Source organism: Vipera berus, assembly GCF_964194415.1.
Source record: "Vipera berus genome assembly, chromosome: 16".
Classification (NCBI taxonomy): domain Eukaryota; kingdom Metazoa; phylum Chordata; class Lepidosauria; order Squamata; family Viperidae; genus Vipera; species Vipera berus.
The window spans coordinates 5,204,871-5,224,939 of record NC_138219.1 but is presented as its reverse complement, the minus strand read 5'-3'; the positions used below and the strand labels follow the sequence as shown (position 1 = coordinate 5,224,939).

At 47.8% G+C, this 20,069-nt stretch overlaps 2 protein-coding genes across 3 annotated transcripts; both read right to left on the bottom strand.

Annotated features, from left to right (window-relative positions):
• Positions 1-2,181: 2,181 nt before the first annotated feature.
• On the bottom strand, positions 2,182-14,494 carry BRMS1 (BRMS1 transcriptional repressor and anoikis regulator). Of its 2 annotated transcripts, none has more exons than XM_081340427.1 (11): positions 14,383-14,494; positions 11,796-11,955; positions 10,657-10,747; positions 9,817-9,944; positions 8,182-8,261; positions 7,545-7,641; positions 6,973-7,065; positions 5,628-5,692; positions 4,667-4,706; positions 3,879-4,017; positions 2,182-2,819 (listed from the first exon to the last, which is right to left on the bottom strand). In XM_081340427.1, the coding sequence occupies exons 2-11, from the start codon at positions 11,920-11,922 to the stop codon at positions 2,702-2,704; spliced, it is 978 nt and encodes a 325-aa protein (XP_081196553.1). In that variant the 5' UTR covers positions 11,923-11,955; positions 14,383-14,494; the 3' UTR covers positions 2,182-2,701. The 2 variants fall into 2 exon arrangements, with proteins under 2 accessions (XP_081196553.1, XP_081196554.1); XM_081340428.1 differs by lacking the exon at positions 14,383-14,494 and adding an exon at positions 12,031-12,112.
• A 2,040-nt stretch (positions 14,495-16,534) lies between these two features.
• Positions 16,535-18,956, bottom strand: B4GAT1 (beta-1,4-glucuronyltransferase 1). Its single transcript, XM_081340952.1, has 2 exons — positions 17,772-18,956; positions 16,535-17,186 (listed from the first exon to the last, which is right to left on the bottom strand). Exons 1-2 carry the CDS (start codon positions 18,831-18,833, stop codon positions 16,995-16,997), a joined length of 1,254 nt encoding a protein of 417 aa, XP_081197078.1. The 5' UTR covers positions 18,834-18,956; the 3' UTR covers positions 16,535-16,994.
• Positions 18,957-20,069: the final 1,113 nt, after the last annotated feature.

Genomic DNA, 20,069 nt, shown 5'->3' with positions numbered 1-20,069 from the left:
GGCAGCCGGGGAGAGAAGAGGAGGTGGGTGGCACCCTGGGATCTGCCCGCCTCATGTTTTTTTTTTAAATTTTATTTTATTTTTATTCCAGTTCCCTAAAGGGGAAGTTGAGCGGCGTCACCCTGGCATACACATGCTGGCCCCGCCTCACAGACACACAGGTGGGGGCTTCGTAAAGTGCCAGGTAGCGGGGATTTTGGGGAGGGGGGCCAAGCGGCGGCAAAGGAAAGCTTTCCAGCAAAGACTTTGGGAGTGGGGGGGGGTCAACCTTTCAAGCTTCCTCTTGTCAGGACCCACCCCAATCCACATCTTAGGAACGAAGAACTCTTGGGAGACAGGATTGTCCAAGCAGGAACTTTTACTAAAACGTGATTGACAGTGGATAATCTAGGCAGGATCTGGAAACTTGTGTCGCAGACTGATACTTTTAAAGTGTCCTCCCCCCCCCCCGAGTAAAAACCCTTCCCCATAGTCCATTTGTTCAGTCCCGGATCAGTTAAGTTTCATGTGTCAAAACCTTTCGTGGGAAAAGAGAACTTCCATGCATTTACAACACCACCGTTGCTTCCTCCCCTTCAAATTCCAATCGGAGATACAAACCAGAATCCCCCCCCCACTCCTCTTTCTTTGTTCTTCTCAGTTCAAAGGTTCTTTTCCCTGGTCTTTTATGATGGCCCCCAGGCAGGCTGAATAAACAACCTTGCATCTAATGGATAAAGGTAAAGGTTCCCTCGCACATGCGTGCTAGTCGTTTCCGACTCTAGGGGCCGGTGCTCATCTCCGTTTCAAAGCCGAAGAGCCAGCGCTTGTCCGAGGACGTCTCTGTGGTCATGTGGCCGGCACGACTAGACGCCAAAGGCGCACGGAACGCTGTTACCTTCCCACCGTAGTGGTCCCTATTTTTCTACTTGCATTTTGACGTGCTTTCGAACTGCTAGGTTGGCAGAAGCTGGGACGCGTAACGGGCGCTCACTCTGCTACGCGACACTCGGGATTCGACCCGCCAAACTGCCGACCTTCTGATCAACAAGCTCAGCGTCCTAACCCACTGAGCCACCGCGTCCCTCACATCTAATGGATAGGGATGGCCAATTAACATCTTCTCTTCCCCTCCTTGGGAATGGCAGAATCCAGTAAGGGGGTGAGGTTTAGGTCTGCATAGATAGGAGTTTAGAAATGGAATATAAATGGATTCTGACACCTCCTTGGTAAGAGAGGAGAGTTAATTTACTCTTCCCGGCTGCTCTGGGGAGTTGGTACTAACAGCTGGAATGTGATGGGGAATCCCCTAACCTAGGGTTTCTCAACTTCAGCCACTTTAAGCCGGGTGGATTTCAACCACCAGAATGCCCAAGCCGACATGCTGAATTCTATACTTGATAGCTGCTACGAGGGAATTCTGGGAATTGAAGTCCACCCATATTAAAGCATGCTGGCTGGGGAATTCTGGGAGTTGAAGTCCACCCAGCTAAAAGGTTGCTGGCTGGGGAATTGAAGTCCCCTCCCCCTTAAAGCATGCTCACTGGAGGGTTTCTGGGAGTTGAGGTCCACCCATCTTAAAGCATGCTCGCTGGGGGGGATTCTGGGAGTTGAAGTCCACCCATATCAAAGCCTGCTGGCTGGGGAATTCTGGGAGTCCACACCGCGCGAAGTTGCCAAAGTTGAGAAACGCTGGCTTAAAGCCTCCAGTTGATATAACTAGCTTTGGGCAGCCATTTTGTGAGAGCGCCCCCACTTGGCTTGCAACAATCCACCGTGCTTCCCGTTTATATTCAAAGCTACGGCAAACGGGACCCTATCCGAATACGTGTGGGTTGACTTGTTTCCTTTAGAAGCAGATCCCCCCCCCAACAAAAAAGAGATTAAAAGTACAGTAATTCCGGGATACGAATTGGCTTGGAAGCGTGGGCGTTTCGTGAAACATGAGATTTCTAAGAAAGGGAAAACATTTTTCCTAATTTTTCCGTGGAACCCGTGTCTCTGTGTGTGTGTGGTTTCGCACCACCTCTATCCCATGCATACCGATTTGTCCAGCGCTCGAAATCTGATCCCGTGACCGTGGGGGTTGCTCCGAATAAATCAGTTCTTTCAGCCTCGTCCTTAACTTCGGCCACTAAAACCCAACGGTGGCACGTGGAGAATTACCTCTACTGCGTAATTAAAAAGCCCGGAATACAGAAAACAGTTAAAACTTTGGTACTTTTATTGGCCCATTTCGGCCAGCCGGTTATTTCTTCCACCCCAATAACCGGTTTCCCTTCCCCCCCCCTTTTTTTTTTAAAGTCCATTTTTTTAAGTTTTAAGTTTTTTTTTTAAAGTTGAGGAAGCGGCCCTTAAAAACGCAGGAAAAACGACGCCGACAACACAAAACACTTCAGAATTGTCTACTGTCAATCCGGTACCACGATGCTGGGTGGTCTCTCTCTCTGTGTGTGTGTGTGTGTGTGTGTGTGTGTGTGTGTGTGTGTGTGGTGTGTGTGTGTGTGTGTGTCACCTGGAAGAAACAGCAGCTCACGTTTTCCGTTTTGCAGCCGCAGCCTTGCGACAGGCTCGGGGGAAGCCGCTGGCTTGCGAGCAAGGCTCTTTTCCATTTCCAGGGGGGGGAAAAAAAAGTCCGGGGTGATTTTGGGAAGGGGTGGGCTACCGAAGGCCCCCCCCCCTGGGCTTTTCCCACCACCACCACCACCGCGCAGGATACTCTCTAAGCCTTGTGGACGGAATATTTGCCTTTCTGCAGCTGGGAAACGTAGATCTTGGTTTTGCTAGCGTCTTCCCGGCACAGCCAAACTTCCCCGCTGCTGACGGCGGTGATCACAGCCCTGGGATCGAGACACGGTTGGGAAGGGGGGGGGGGAGAGAGACGGAAGGAAGAAACGAGGGGGGGGGTTTATTTCTCCGTTTAGAGTGGATTTAAGGGCCCCGTCAATTCCGCCCAAGGGGAAGGAGTCCTCGGCTTACGACTTGAGCCCACGATTTCCGTGGCTAAGCCAGGCGGTTGTTCAAGTGTGGCTTTTGCAACCTTCCTTGCTGCTTTTGTTGAGCGAATCACTGCAGTTTTTTAAGTTACTTTCTTTTCTTTCTTTCTTTTCCTTCCCTCTCTTCTTTTTTTTCTCTCTTCCTTCCTTCCCTACCTTTCTCTTTCTTTCCCTTCCTTGCCTTTTTTCTTCTTTCCTTTCTCTTTCTCTTTCTTTCCTACCTTCCCTACCTCGTCTCTTTTTCTTTTCTTTTTCTTTCCTTTCTCTCTTTCTTTACTACCTTCCTTCTCTCTTTGTCTCTCTTTCCCTTCCTTCCCTTTTTCTTTTTCTTTCCTTTCTCTTTCTCTCTTTCCCTTCCTTCCCTACCTCTTTCTTTCCGTCTTTCTCTTTCTTTCCTTTCTGTCTCTTTTTTCTCTTTTTCTTTTCCTTCCTTCCTTCTTTCCTTCTTCCCTCCCTCCTTCCTTCCTTTTTCCCCCTCCCTCCCTCCCTCCCTCCCTCCCTTCTTTTCTTTTCTTTCATAGCCCCTCCCCAACTCAACACTCTTACAAATTCTAAACTTACTAAGTAATTAACTTTGTGCTCACCGGAGGTGTCCCCAAAGTCCCTACAATTGGAAGGAAGGCTGGGTTTAAAATGGGAGCCTCTTCTGCGCAGGGCTACGGGTTCAAGGCTGACCTTTGGGGTTCGGGAAAAGGTCTCTAGTCACTCTAGCCTCCTATTTGATCCATCCTGGTCAGACCAGACTTGAAAGATCTGCAGGTTGGTGGACAAGCTTCCCCCCACCCCGCCCCACCCCACCCCACCCCCATCCTTCAGATAGCTGAACCCCACCAGGCACAGCTGGCTGATCTCGCCAAAGCTGCCACACACACACACACACACACACCCGTCTTTGCAACTCACTGGACAGGGGTTTCGTCTCCCACTTGCAAGAAGAGGCTTTCTCCTTTGACGTAGACCTCGCCCTCGTAATGCAGGCGGCCGTCCTCACAGTGGGCGGCAAAGAGGGTTGGGGAAGACAGCTGCTCAGCCTTCAGCGGGCCTGGAGGAAGGAGAGGAGCGGGCAAAGAGGGGGCTTAGGGCCGTTGGAGGTTGGAGAAGAGAGGTAATTGGCCTGTCGGAATGAATGACCGTGGGAAACAGGGCAATAACCAAAGCCCAAGAGAATGGTTCAATAAGAGGCAGGCGAGTGCTCGGAAGCGATTGGAGGGGTGGGGGGAACATCGTAAAGCACGCTGGCTGGGGAATTCTGGCAGTTGAAGTCCAGAGATCTTAAAAGCACGCTGGCTGGGGAATTCTGGGAGTTGCAAGCCCACCCAGCTTAACGTTCACAAGGTTGAGAAACACTGTCTTAGAATAATGCACAAATCCATCTATCACAGCTTAGAATTAGTCAAAAGTCAGCCCAGCAAACCCTGGTAATATATATATATTCCTGGCTAAGTGACACATGTTCCAGGCATGCAGTGGTGCCCTCCAATTCAGCCTACATGGTTGGCTTTGCAAAGGGTTCTGGGACTTGTAGTTCGGCCTCAATCGGAGGTACCGTTTCTCCTTCCCTGCTGCAAGGGTGAAAAGTATGGGGGTCCTGCTTGCCTTTGAACAAGCCCTCCAGGCACTGGGCTCCAGTCCGAAATTTTAGGGAAATACGGAGGGCGATCCCAGTTATGCAAAGAAACCAAGTTACTTGCCTTCAAGCTTCCTTTTGGGAGGCGACACAGCAGCTTTTGCCTAGGGAAGGAGAACAAGACAAGGAATGAAAAGTCCTGCCCCACGGGACTGTTAATCTGCTCTACAACCTCCAGCCATGTTGCTTCTATAGCACAGACCAGGGTTCTTCAAACCTGGCCCTTTTATGACTTGTGGACTTCAACTTACAGAATTCCTTAGCCAGGCACCATGAACTCAGAGAGCAAAAATGGACATTGCCAACAAATTTGGCGTGATTGGGTATGGTTAGGAGGGCACTAACTTTTCTAGCCTGCCCTATCTATGTTTCCTGGTAAAATACATGGGAAAATCCCATTGGAGGAAAAGTCCACTTAGGGTTAGGTCACCATGAACTCATAGAGCAAAATGGACATCGCTATTTTTGTTTTGCACACAGCAGCGGAGGCCTAAAGCGAAAAGGTTTTATAAAACCCAGCTGAAGGCCTATGAATGGGGCGACGGTGCGCGTGCCAACAGAAAGAGCTCTGTGTGTCAGCTGTAGCACGCGTGCCATAGGTTCACCACCACGGGTATAGTTTCTTCTGCTTGAGCAGGGGGCTGGACTAGAAGACCTCCAAGGTCCCTTCCAGCTTCTATTCTATTCCATTCCATTCTGTATTTCTATTCTGTTCTATTCCATTCCATTACATTCCATTCTCACCCATTTTCTGTTCTGTTCTATTCTATTCTATTCTATTCTATTCTTATTCTATATTCTATTTTATTCCATTCCATTCTATTCATTTTGAAGGCGACTGTTAATGTTTTTCCAATTTACGTATGTGGTCGCATGTGTGCCTATGCAAATCCAGTGCCCTTTTGGTTCCGGACTCCACAACAGTTCCAGGTTCTCGTGACGACTTGGGAACATTCATTCCCCACCCCTGCTTTAAAATTGCACTTCAGGCTTGCCTTCCTCCAACGGTCCCCTTGCCCTCTGACCTTTTTGATGGCCGTCCAATCTTCCATAATGTCGATATCGTGCAGCATGTAAACGATGTAAGGGCGTGGGACGGAGCCATTAAGGAGGAATCGGGAAAGCAGACACTGCAGACCCCAGCCAACCTGCCCAGATAGTTTGTTTTCTGTACTATTTCTTTATTAGAAGTTCTTGATCTCGCCTTTATTACTCTCTTAAGTAACTCAAAGCGGCCAAGGTACTTAATACTCCTTCATCCTCCTATTTTCCCTACAGTAACTGCCCTGCAAGCTAGGTTGGGCTGAGAGAGGAGGCCTGGCCCAAAGCCACCCAGTTACCTTTACCTGCCTAAGGCGGGACTCGAACTCACCGTCTCCTGGTGATTGACCCAGTTAGCTTCCATGACTAAGGCGGGACTAGAACTCACCGTCTCGTGGTGATTGACCCAGTTAGCTTCCATGACTAAGGCGGGACTAGAACTCACTTTCTCCTGGTGATTGACCCAGTTAGCTTCCATGACTAAGGCGGGACTAGAACTCACCGTCTCCTGGTGATTGACCCAGTTAGCTTCCATGACTAAGGCGGGACTAGAACTCACCGTCTCTTGGTGATTGACCCAGTTAGCTTCCATGACTAAGGCAGGACTAGAACTCACTTTCTCCTGGTGATTGACCTAGTTAGCTTCCATGACTAAGGCAGGACTAGAACTCACCGTCTCCTGGTGATTGACCCAGTTAGCTTCCATGACTAAGGCAGGACTAGAACTCACCGTCTCCTGGTGATTGACCCCCGTTAGCTTCCATGACTAAGGCAGGACTAGAACTCACTGTCTCCTGGTGATTGACCCAGTTAGCTTCCTTGACCAAGGCAGGACTAGAACACACTTTCGCCTAGAAATTGGCCCACAGCCAACCAATTGGTTTTCATGCCTAAGGCAGAACTAGAACTCAACGTCTCCTGGTGATCAGCCCAAAGTCACCCAATTGGTTTCCATGCCTAAGGCAGGACTAGAATTCCCAGTCTCCTGCTGATTAGCCCAGTCACCCAGCTGGCTTTCGTGGCTACGGCAGGATTAGAACTCAAGTGTCTCCTGGTGACTGGCCCAAAGTCACCCAGGCGGATTTCGTGCCTAAGGCCGGACTAGAAGTCACAATCTTCTGGCAACTGACCAGAACCGTCACCCAGCTGGTTTTCACGGCTAAGACGAAACTAGACGTTCCAGGCTCCTGGTTTCTAAGCCAGCCCCTTAACCACTAGGCCAAGCTCTCTTTTGCAGAAGGACCAACCAAAGTTCCCTGGCCAAGCGGAGGCTTCAAGTTTAGAGAATCGATTTGTCGCTTCCGGAAGGAACGGCGCACAAAAGGATATCAGACACCAGCGGCGGTTTCTTCCTCTTGCTGGGCCAGAGAGAATCCCACTCCTTGGAGCTGTGTTTGGGCCGAAGTTTGCCGTCCCACCACTCTAAGAAAGAGAGAGAGAGAGAGAAACAGACCTTCCAGGTAAAAGTAAAATTGCTCGTCTGGCCAGCCGTTCCAAGAAGGCTCCGCACCCATTCGCACCACTCAGGTGACCCTGGGGACGCAGGTAAAACCTCCAAGTGGCCTCAAGGGCTCTCTAAAAGCTGATCAAAGAGAGAAGCCACCTGGAATTAAGGAGAAACTTCCTGACAGTGAGGACAATTAACCAGTGGAACAGCTTGCCACCAGCTTGCCATCACCGGAGGTGGTTAAGGAGAGACTAGACACTCACTTGTCTGAGACAGTAGAGGTTCTCCTGCTTGAGCGGGGGTGCTGGACTAGAAGACCTCCAAGCTCCCTTCCGGCTCTATGCTATTTCAACTAGGTTCAAGACAGTCCACCCATTAAACCGGAGGCTCCGAAATCGAATTCTGCTCCTTTTTTTTTTTTTTTTGCTCAAAGGGATCGCATGGGGGAACTGACCGGACGTGAGTCCCACGCTGTGTCGGTCATCCTCCAAACGCTGTATGCGTTCCAGCAGACGTTCCTCAAGGCTGTCGAAAAGCAGCATTTTCTCGCTCTTAAAGGAGAAGCAGATGGAGCAGGGGTAAGGCAACCTGGGCTCTTTTGTGACTCGTGGACTTCAACTCCCAGAATTCCTGAGTTCAGTCAGGAATTCACTTTGTTTAATCTTTTTTAATTTTTGTATTCTGTCTTTTTAACATGTATTGCCCTGTTCACCGCCCTGAGTCCTTCGGGAGAAGGGCGGTATACAAATAAAATTAATAATAATAATAATAATTCTGGTTCTTGAAGTCCACGAGTCATGAAAGAACCAAGGTTTCCTACCCCTGAGGTAAGAGACACTATCCTGCCTCCTTTTCTTTCTTCGTGGCCAGGCCCCAAAATTAAGCCTGGATGGATCCTGCGGACGGCCAACACCCAAAGCCACCGTAACGAAACTCACTTAACAACAGGCAATTCGGGCTCAATTGTGGCCTTAAGTGGAGAACTACCTGTATGTGGCAATGGGGCTGCATTAATCAATGCCCCCTTCCCACTGTCTTGAGAATGGGAGGTGGTGGTAAATGAAAAGTTTGGGTGGGGGGGGTCTTCTAACCTCCAGATGTTGTTGAGCTCCTTGCAGCTCACACCCATGTCGGTGCTTGATGACTTCCAGGCACAAACCTCTATATATTCCTGGGGGGAGGGAAAAAAGTGCAAATATTTGGAGTCAGCGGAAAGTGAATTTGGAGTGTGTGTGTGGGGGGGGGTGTTGTTCCCTCCTCCACAGATCCCACCCAAGCTTCTGCCTTATTCTTTATTAAAAGCCATTATTAAAGAGGGGTTTTCAAATACATAAGCAAGTGGGTAAAGAAAAGGAATGGATTACAGATTACGGTGGGTCAGGATCTCTTTTAAGAATGCTGAACGCTCCAGCACTGGAATTTTTTAAAAAAGAGATTGGATAACTATTTGTCTGAAGTCCACCTGTCTTTAAGCACGTGTTGTGATTCAGCGTCAGCCTGCAGATTCGGCAGCTGAGTCGGACAATTCTGAAGAGGAGGAGGAGGAGGGGTTTGGAGAGCCTTTGGTGTCAGAGGAAGGTTCTGATGCACTGCAGGACTCTCAGCCTGGCCCCTCCCGTCTTGTTCCTCATCAGACTCAGCCGTGTGAGTACGAGGTATTGGAAGAAGACGATCCACAGCTGGCTCTGTTCAGGGACGCTAGGAGCAGGAGGCAATCTAGCAGAACTGAGCAGAGGAAAACAATGAGGCAACTCGGGAGAAGGCAATGAGAAGCCACGCCTTGAGACGGCTGTTTAAAAGGGGAATGTGTGGGAGGTGCTGGTTGCTGAAGGCAACCGTTTGAAGAGCTTCTGATAAAAAGTCTTGGTCTGTATTTGTTTAACTTTTGTTTGAACTTTTTCGTTTAGCTTTTGCAAATAAATTTGGTTGGATTAGTTCCAGCCTATTGTTTATAAAAAAGGGGTTGTCCCTGACATTCCAACAGGGCTGGTCGTAGGCTGGAACAGAACAGCACGCTGGCTGGGGAATCCTGGGAGTTGAACCCCCACCCCTTTAAAGCCTTGGAAATTCTGGGAGTGGAATTCCATCCATCTTACACGCTTGCTGGCCCTGGACCTCTAGGAGTCTCAAAGCCCATTGACTAGGGAATTCTGGGAGGTGAACCCAACCCATCTGAAAGCTTGCAACCCAACCTGGATTTTACCAGGTTTCTGGAACTTGAAGAGAGAGGACGCTGTCCTTATCTCTTGCTGAACAACAACAATAAAAAAACACCATTCCTTTCTTAAATAATATTATCCTCGCTATACTTTTATCAGCTGTGAAACCATACAAAGTCACAATAGTGCTTGGGTTAGAGACCTTCCAGAGATCCCACAGCTGAAGTAGGAAATTATGTCCAAAAAAAAAATAATAATCTACAGCAGAGTGATCACCTAGTCACTTCAAAAGGATCTTTATATGACTTGCCGAGCTAGATGGCAACCGCTAGCAGATTGTGAATAAGCTTTTTTTTGTAAGTGCATTAGGAAAAAAAGAGACCACTAGGAAATTTCAGGCTTGAAGACTTAGACTAAGAATCTAACTGCAATGGGAAATATGGAAATTTCGGTGGCTGTTTTCAGTTCATTCAAAACTCTCCCCATCCTGGCAGTTCCAAGGTCAGTCTCCTGCCTCAAATACACCCCACCCTCACCCCATGTGGCTTGTGGGCCACAAAACCTTACCAGCCACTTCGATCTGGATCTGCATGTGATTCTGCAAAACAGCCAGGGGATCGAGGTATTCGGCGGCTTTTCCCGACATCACGTCTTCCAGCTTTGCCTTCACCTGATTCAGACGCTCCTTAAAAAGCCTGAAAAAGAGGCACCGCTAATTCACCGGGAAGAAAGAGATGGAGCTCAAAACTAAACAAAAAAAATGCATTTCCCTACACCAGGGGTAGGCAACCTGGGCTCTTTTATGACTCGTGGACTTCCACTCCCAGCATTCCTGAGCCAGCGTGGGGGAACTATGGCTCCTTCATGACTTGTGGACTTCAACTCCCAGAATTCCTCAGCCAGCATGGGGGAACTATGGCCCCTTCCTGACTCGTGGACTTCAACTCCCAGAATTCCTGAGCCAGCATGGGGGAACTATGGCCCCTTCATGACTCGTGGACTTCAACTCCCAGAATTCCTGAGCCCGCATGGCTCAGCTTGGAAATCCCTCCCTTTCCCGTCAGCATGGCTGGCTCAGGAATTCTGGGAGTTGTAGTCCACGAGTCAGGAAGGGGCCATAGTTCCCCCATGCTGGCTGATGAATTCTGGGAGTTGAAGTCCACAAGTCATGAAGGAGCCATAGTTGCCAAGGTTGAGAAAGTTGCCAAGGTTGAGAAACATAGGTAGGGCAGGGGTAGGCAATTCTGGCCTGAATTGTGATTGTATGTCAAGGACTCTCTTTCTTTGTAATTCTGGACCATGGTTCAACAAATTGTCGTAAGTAAAGGACTGACTGGACGCAAGCACATATTTTTTTAAAAAAAACCCAGACACAAGACAACAGATGGAGAAAGAAAAATAACCCACTTTTCTTTGATTTCAGAAAACTGCTTCTCCAGATCTAGCATTTCATCCACGCATTCTGCCCGGCGCCGTTCGTAGTCTTCATCGTTCATCTCTGCAGGGGGGAGGGGGGCAAAATGGACAATTTGGATTCAATTCAAAAACCAACCCACAAAATCCCCTGATAAAATAGGATTTATTTCAGGGCTTCTGAATTTTGGACTGTCTTGTCCAAAATTCTTGACCGACTTTTTTGTATTAGGCAGAATTTACTTTAGGACAGGCAAAATGAACCATGTTGTAAAACGCAAAATTAACGGAACCACGGAATGAAGAAAAGGTTATGATTTGCAGAAGGAACTAAACCACAATCTGCGGAATTAAACTGTAGCAGGCAGAATGAAGGAACTACGATGCACAGAATTCTACCGTGATATGCCCGACAGCATATGGCGTGTAAAAAGAACTAAATTCAGCCTGTAAAACAGGAGTTTCCAACCTTGGGAACTTTAAGACCTGTGGACTTCAACTCCCAGAATTCTCCAGTCAGCATGCTTTAAGATGGGTGGGCATCAACTCCCAGAATGCCCCAGCCAGCCTGAGGTTGAGAAACACCGCATTATACATTGGCTTGGATTAGTTGGTTTTTAGTTCTGTATAGTTCTCCATAAGGGACGCGGTGGCTCAGTGGGTTAGGACGCTGAGCTTGTCGATCAGAAGGTCGGCAGTTTGGCGGGTCGAATCCCGAGTGCCGCGTAGCAGAGTGAGCGCCTGTTACTCGTCCCAGCTTCTGCCAACCTAGCAGTTCGAAAGCACGTAAAAATGCAAGTAGAAAAATAGGGACCACTCCGGTGGGAAGGTAACAGCGTTCCGTGCGCCTTTGGCGTCTAGTCGTGCCGGCCACACGACCACGGAGACATCCTCGGACAAGCGCTGGCTCTTCGGCTTTGAAACGGAGATGAGCACCGGCCCTTAGAGTCAGAAATGACTAGTTCTCCATGGCTGGCTGGCTGGGGCATTCTGGGAGTTGAAGTCCACAGATCTTAAAGTTGACAAGGTTGGATACCCCTGCTGTAGAGTTAAGCCAACCATTAAGTTTCACTTAAGACTCTGGGCTGCATTTTAGTAGCACAAAAACTCAAATTCCCTCTCCTGAAGTTTACCTGAACTCTCCTCTTCGGATTCCGACTGGCTGGCACTGCGTTCATCCTCGCTCTCTTCCTCGCCGTTCATTTCTGTGGCCGAATCGCCTTCCCTTTCCATCTCTTTCGGCAGAGGCTGAACAGGCATGGTGGTGGCGATGACCGATGTCAAGACCCCCAACTTGAAGGAAAAGTGGGCAATTTTTAACCATCTTTTTTTTCCTGCAGTGGTTTATTTATGTATTGACTTACTTACTTAATGTCTATGGAGATTCTCAGTCATCCATGTCCTGGTTGTCCCAAAGATGCTTTTTTTCGCGAGGCAGCTGGACTTTCTTCTTTTTCCTTTGAAGATATTTCGCTTCCACTCCAAGAAACATCCTCAGCTCTGACTTCCCCACCATCCAGTCAGAGCTGAAGAAGCTTCTTGGATGAGAAGCGAAATGTCTTCAAAGGAAAAACAAGAAAGTCCAGTTGCTCGTGAAAAAGCATCTTCGGGACTTACTTATTAAAATGTATCTGCTGCCCATCTCGTTTCAAACAATTCTAGACAGCTTACATCATAATAAATATTAAAAAAAAATACATTAAAACATTCATTAAGTTAGGAGGTCTTCAAACATGGCCCTTTTATGACTTGTGGACTTCAACTCCCAGAATTCCTCAGCCAGGAATTGTGACTAAAACATATGAAAAATGGTTGCAGGATTTGGGTTTGGCTAGGACATGATAGCAGCATTCCAGTATTTGAGGGGCTGCCCCAAAGAAGAGGGGTGGGTCAACCTATTTTCCCAAGCACCAGAAGGCAGGAGAAGCAGCAACGGATTGGAAACGAATCAAGGAGAGAAGCAACCTGGAATTAAGGAGGAATTTCCTAACAGTGAGAACAATTAACCAGTGGGACAGCTTGCCACCAGAAGTTGTGGGCCCTCCATCACTGGAAGCTTTTAAGAAGAAGAGACTGGACAGTCACTTGTCTGAAATGGTATAGGATCTCCTGCTTGTCCAAGGGGCTGGACTACAAGACCTCCAAGGACCCTTCCAACACTATTCTGATTCTGAATATTGATTTCTAAGCATTGGTTCCTTCTGGACATTTTAAATTTTAAATCAAGTACCTCTACTCAACTGCACTTGGTCCTCGACTTACGACAGTTCGTTTAGAGACTGTTCAATGTTAACAACAGCAGCGAAAAAAGTGAATATGACTATTTTTTACATTTACAACTGTTGCAGCGTCCCCAATGGACATGTGATCCAAAATTCAAAAACACTTATCAAACTGGTTCATATTTATGACGGTTGCAGTGTCTCCGGGGGTCACATGATCCCCTTTGGTGACCTTCTGAGAAGCAAAATCAATGGGGAAGCCAGATTCACTGAACAACCATGTTACTAACCCCAATAACTGTAGTGATAATGACTGTCATAAATAAGAGCCAGTTGCCAAGTGCCTGAATTAAGACCACGTGACTATTGGCTGTAATGGTTGTAAGTGTGAAAATGCTCACAATTCACTTTTTGCGGTGACATAGTGATTTTGAACAGTCACTAAATGAATGGTTGTAAGTCAAGGACTGGGCCATTCCATGACAACTGAGTTTTTGGGGCTCCCAATAAGGATGGTCCTTTGAGGCTAAGAAAAGGGCCTTTTTGAAGTTTACGCCTGGGCCTTGTTCCCGGCATGGTGCCCCACACATGAGCTACAACTCCCATCATACCCAACCATGCTGATGGGAACTGTAGTCCCATGACCATCCCAGGCGTTCAGACTTGTTCATGAGCCTTCAGACCTCATTGACTGACCATCACCTGCTCCCTAAAAAAAAAACTTTTCATCTGTAAGATTTATTTATTTATTTAGATTTTTATACCGCCCTATTCCCGAAGGACTCAGGGCGGTTTACAGGGCAGCATAAAATACAATATAAAGCTAATATAAAATTAAAATAAATTAAATTAAGCCCAACAATTAAAACAATATATAAAAAGCTAAAAAGATGACATTTTGCAAATGATATTGGCCAAAGGGTATTTTAAATAGCTGGCTTACTGTTGCAGGTTTTAAGCTACCCCCCCCCCCCAGATGCTTTTCAATTGTCATACTTGGCTACTTTTTAACACATTTACCATTGTTGTGGACTGCTGACCAATCAGCCCCATAAAGAGACTATAAATGTTTTCGTATAAACATAAATATTATATTGCACCCTCCATCCTCTCCCCCCCCATAATGCAATGGACTCAACCATGCTCCCCTATTAATGTGATGGGGGAACAGATTACCAATTCTTTGAAAGGGGGGGTTCAAAGTAGTTAAAAAGGAAAAATCAAGAAATACGTCGAGGAACTTCCTCCCCCTACGATACGCCCTTCAACAGGGAACGCAGCCAGCAGAAGCCAATCCTACGTAGATGCGCACGTACGTTCATACAAAAGCAGCGACACACAAATGTGTACCCCCCCCAACCCGGTTAGTGGTCTAATCCACAGTCGCCCCGCCGCTCGCCCAAATGCATAAGGTTGGAATGGGCGGGACCAACTAACACCCAGAAAAAAGGGGGGTGTGGGGTGTGCTGGAAAAAGCGTCTAGAGTCCCCTTCATTACCTGGGGGAGGAGCCGCGCAAAGCGTAGACGCCGCTCGGGTTCCCTTCCGCAATCGGAAGTGGTCCTCGGTCGGCCCCGCCCACTCTTCTTAACCAATCCGACCGGCTGATAATACCGGCCGTTGGAAGCGCGGCTACATCTCTATGATCCCAGTACTTCGAGCCACCTCTCTGTGGTTCTTTTGCACGGCTTTGTGGGAAGCCGGAAGCGGAAAGAGAGGCATATAATAATAATAATAATAATAATAATAATAATAATAATAATAATAATAATAATAATAATAATAATAATAATAATAATAATAATAATAATAATAATAATAATAATAATAATAATAATAATAAAAATAAATAAACATTTATTGTCAAAGTACAACATGTGTACATTGAGATTAGCTGAGCCTCCCCCCCCCTGCTCTCTCCCCCCAACACACAGTGACAACAAACCCTCCATCCCACCACACCGTGTGAACCAACTACACCACACACCGGCCTCCCAAGTCAATTCTGCATAAGATTATGTCCCATTTAAAAGCCCAACAGCCCACGGATAAAAGCTATTTTTCAGCCTGTTGGTACGGCTGGCTATATTCCTATATCTCCTACCGGATGGTAGGAGAGTAAAGAGATACCGTCCAGGGTGTGAGTCATCCCTGAGAATCTTCCTCACTCTTCCAAGGCAACGAGCCCTGGCGAGGTCATCCAGTGGTGTCAGGGAACAGCCCACAATGTCTTGTGCTGTGCTCACTACCCTCTGTAATACTTTCCTATCCGCGGCTGTCAGACCAGCATACCAAACCACAATACCGTACGAGAGGACGCTCTCTATAGTAGACCGGTAAAAGAGGGTCATTAGCTGTTGTTCTACCCTGTTCTTCTGCAAGACCCTATAACAACAGAGAAAATAGAACCCTGGGGAACGGAAGGAGGAAAAATAAATAGTAAAATGGGGAAGGAAAAACTCAAAAATTAAACAACAACAAAAAAAGGGATTTCCACCCCCCCCTCCGAATCTTAAAATATGAGCCTTTTTGGAAAAGGACGAACTCCCAAATATCTGTGCAGTATTGCCATGGCTACAGAGGCTATGCCTTTTTTAAAAAATCCCCAAATAACAGCAGCATAAACCTGGAGGCTATGCATGAGGTGACTGGAGAGAGAAATCTAATAATAAAAGTAATGCTAACTGGCAAAAGAAAGCAAAGATAGGATCAATAGTGATAGGCAACATGGGTGCAATCCTGAAACTTCTGGAGCACCGCCCTAAACCAGGGGTAGGCAACCTTGGCTCTTTTATGACTCCTGGACTTCAACTCCCAGAATTCCTGAGCCAACCATGCTGAGGGGAAAGAGAGAGGTTTCCAAGCTGAGCCATGCTGGCTCAGGAATTCTGGGAGTTGAAGTCCACGAGTCATAAAAGAGCCAAGGTTGCCTACCCCTGGCCTAAACCATCACCATTGCCAAATTCACGATCAGTCAGTTGCAAAAGGCAGCTTTGCTAGGAACAAATTACATCCTTTAATATTATTAAACAACAATATCTGCCTATCCCAGGTCCTTAGGAAGGCCTCAATAGGTGAATAAAAATGCCAAATCCAGTCAAAATATCTGGCTCACTATGTGATGAATCGGTAAGAAAGATATTAAAAAAAAAGTCTGGATGGTGAACACTGCAGTATCTGGAGAAAGCAGAAAAGAAGAACTGGAGATAATCCCAAGCAACGAAGACCTGCAAATAGAAATAAAACGACTGTGGCAAAAGAAAGCCAAGAATAGTCTCACTAGTGAAAGACGCCTTGGGTGCAACCCCAAAACATCTGGAGCATCACTTGAACACCTTCAGTGCTGACAAAATCCCTATCAGTCAACTGCAAAAGGCAGTTTTATTTAGAGCAGCTTACATCCTGTGGTGATACCTTTAAAACCATCAAACAACATCTTGCATCTCCTAGGACTTTGGGAAGGATTCAATAGCTGGACAAAAATTCCACACCCAAACATCTGGCTTGACTATGCAACACAACATAATAATACATTGTGCAAGAAGATTGCACAAACTCATTATAAATAAGGACAGAAAACAGTTGCTGATATTGTTCACTGGAAGCTCTGTAAATATGGATCGGTAGAAAATGCACAGGACCAGACCAACCCAGATTTGAAATTGTTCACTTTAATTAACAGGTGGTTTGTAATTTTAAGGTACAGAAATAAATTAAGCACTTCTCTTCCAGGACCTATGCAATCCTTCTCGTTGTGCAGAACAAGACACTGAAGTGACCAGGTGCAGAAGGTCAGGCACAAAACGAAAGAATTTTGCTGCACAATGGTCAACATTTTACTATTTCATGTCTCAGAGTTCAAAACTAAAAGCTCTTTACCGTGTTCTCACACCATCTTTATGTTATTCTGTCAGCCCATAGTAACAATCAGAAACTGACTAACGAAGTGCAGAAATGAAATCAATGACACAGTCTTCAGTAACTGAAAAATGACCCACAGCTTGTTCATACAATTATACTGCAAACATGTATAATTGTACTCATCCTCTCTGTAGCTCCACTCCCAAGTCCAGAGTAGCTGAATTTAAACTCTGCAAAATTAAAGTGCATTTCAACATCTCCGTGGCGACTCTGGGTATTTGCTCTTTAGCTCCTGCTTGAATTGTCGAAAAAGGATCTTGTTGCGCTGGTTCTCAGCATCCTTTTGTGCATGGAACTCACCCGCCACCTTGAATCCTTTATGTACCAAAAAGGCATTGCTGAGCACTGCAAAATGGTAGCCGGCAATGTGGAGTTCGCAGGCCTGCCAGGAAAAGAGAAGAAACCAAGAGATTAATGAAGGTGTCTATCACCAGCATCTCCAGAGTCACCTTGTAAGGGGTAGCATAAAAACGATATGGATGATTGATAAAAGATAGACAGACAGACAGACAGACAGATAGATGGATGATAGACAGATAGATGGTAGATTATGATAGACGTATTATATAGATGATAGATGATATAGATAAGATAAATGATAGAAATAGATAAGATACAGACAGATAGATAATGATAGATCTCACACACCCAACCTTAAACAATAACAATAACAAACATTCTGAGAAAATCTTGAGAATTAATAAATACTGATAGTCCTAGACTTACAACCATTCCTTTAATGACGGTTCAAAGTTACAACGGTACTTTAAAAGTGATTTACAACTGGCCCTCACTCTTAACAACGGCAGCGATTCGCCTAGCAACCGTGGCAAATAAGCTCATAAAATCAGGCACAATTCACTTAACGCCCGCCTTGCTTGGCAATGGAAGTTAGGGTTTAGTTGTAGTCATAAGCTGAGGACTGCCCCGCATTGAATTCTCCCGGTTTTTCCCCTTGCTTGGTTACCTGACTGATCCGGTTAAAGCCGTACTGCTTGAAACGTTCATCGTACAGAGGCACTGAAGTAGCACCCACATAGAAGGGCTCCCAAGGGTCTCGCCATGCCACCTCATAGGCCACACGCAGGGCGCCCCCCACGGGAAGGTTCAACCAGTGGGAAAAATTAGTGGGAGCCTGGCACCGGGGGCATAATTCCTCGTAAAACGGTCGGATCTCCCCCACTTGATACAGCTGTACCAGTTCCGTCTTGCTGGCCGGAATCCGGCGGGTGTGACGGATCTCAAACGCCGGCACCACAAACACCCGCGGCGTCCCCTCGTCAGTGGCTTTAGGCAAGGCCAGGAAATCTTCCCGCAGACCTTCGCTGGGCACCATATCCATGTCGACCACCAGCGCCCAGTGCCCGCCGGCTGCCCCTCGGGCTACGTTACGCAGAAGATTGTTGGGGTACGAAGCATTGGCCACATCCATGGCATAGTTACGCCGGCTGGCCCCTAGCTGTGCCAGCTTGTCAAAAACATCTCCGCAAGACTGGAGGCGGGCAAATTCCCCCTCGTCCTGGTCCGGCTCGGGGAAGGATGCCATTTGGTTGGCAGGACACACCAGGTGCAGGCGAAGCCACTGCCGGAGAGGGGCACACAGGACGGCTAAGGCGTACACCATGGCCGTGGCCTGGAGCACGTCGTCAGAGCCTGGCGCAAAGAGGGCCACCGAGACTGGTCCTCGCCAGCGCTCCACCAGCTGCTGAGCATGGTGAAGGTTGCCCAGGCTGGTGTGGGTGACCAGCACCACGTCCTGCCGGTCCTGGTCGTCCCAAGAGGCCCGCAGCATGTCCCGGTAGATGCGGTACTGCCGGCTGGTGTCCAGGGTGCCTCCACTGGCCAGCACCGGCTTGAACCTCTGCTTGTGCCCGTTGCTTGGCAAGGCATGGCGAGTCTGGAAAAGCTGGGCGTAGCGAGAACGCTGTTCCTGCCCATGCAACCCGGAGAGCAGGGCCAAATAAAGCAGTTGCAAGCCAGCCACCAGTCCCAGCGCCAAGATTAGCGCCTGGAAGCAGGAACAGGTCATGGAGGGGCAGGGGTGGGCAGCAGGCCAGGGCTCAAGCTTGGCCCATTGGCTCTCCCCGTGGCGCCCCTTCCTTTCCCTCTTTGCAAAACGAAGCAAAGACACAAGCAGAGCTTCCTAATGCCAACCTCGCGCTGGCTACAAGCTGAAATGGGGGGGGGGGGGCGAGGAAGAGGGTGGAAGGCGGGGGGGGGGCTTGTTAGCGATGAGGCTCCCTCCAGCGCCCCCTGCTCAGCAGGAGGAGGCAGTGCAACAAGAAAAGTCTAGCCTTTGCAACCCCCCCCCCGCACACACACACAAAAAAAACACTCGCACCCTCTTTCCTTTTGCAGCTCCCGCGGGCTCGCTGTTGCCTTGCGCGGTCTTTGCACGGGGCGCGCGTGGGAGGGAGTGGGTGGGCTTTGCTCACATCCACCCCCCCCCCCTTTAGAGGGTGTTTTGCTTTTTTTTTTGCATTGGGGCGGGGAGAGACGCGAAAGAGGCTTTGCAACGGGAACCCTGCAAGGATCGGAGTGGGAGGAAGGGGGGGCGAAAGCAGGAACGACCCCCCCCTCCAATATATATTGCTATATATATATATTTCTTAATCCCGGTTTCCAGGAAAGCCAGCATAGACCAGGTGGAGAACAAGCCACCTTCCGGGAGACGAGGTGGCCGAGTGGTTAAGGCGATGGACTGCTAATCCATTGTGCTCTGCACGCGTGGGTTCGAATCCCACCCTCGTCGCTTACCGTTTTGGGGACGATCCGGGGACTCCCCCCCCTCCTAAAAATGTGACTTTATATTCTACATTGCAACCCCCCCAAAAAAAAGAATGGTTGCGGAGAGGGTTCCAGAGCCTTTCCCCCCCCCTTCCATTCTTTGCAAGGGTTTCTGTGGATCTTTTTTTGAGAAAATTTTTTGAGGACCCAGATTTTTGGGGGCAATAAGCTGACTTTGTAATAATGCTGCTTGGGGGGGGGACGAAAGCCCTAATAAGCAGGCATATACATAGAATGAAGGCTATTGCTAAGCACATTGGTTTGTGCTTAAATTGTAAGCCGCCCTGAGTCTTCGGAGAAGGGCGGGATATAAATGGGATTAAAATAAAATAAAAATAAAATAATATCAACCACCAGGCCAATTTTGACAAACCATTCTTGTTCGGGATCATCTCTTTAACCTCCCCCCAAAATATGAGCAGATAGCAAATTGGAGACCCTTCTCTGGGGATAAAGTGCTGTTAACATTTTTCTGCGG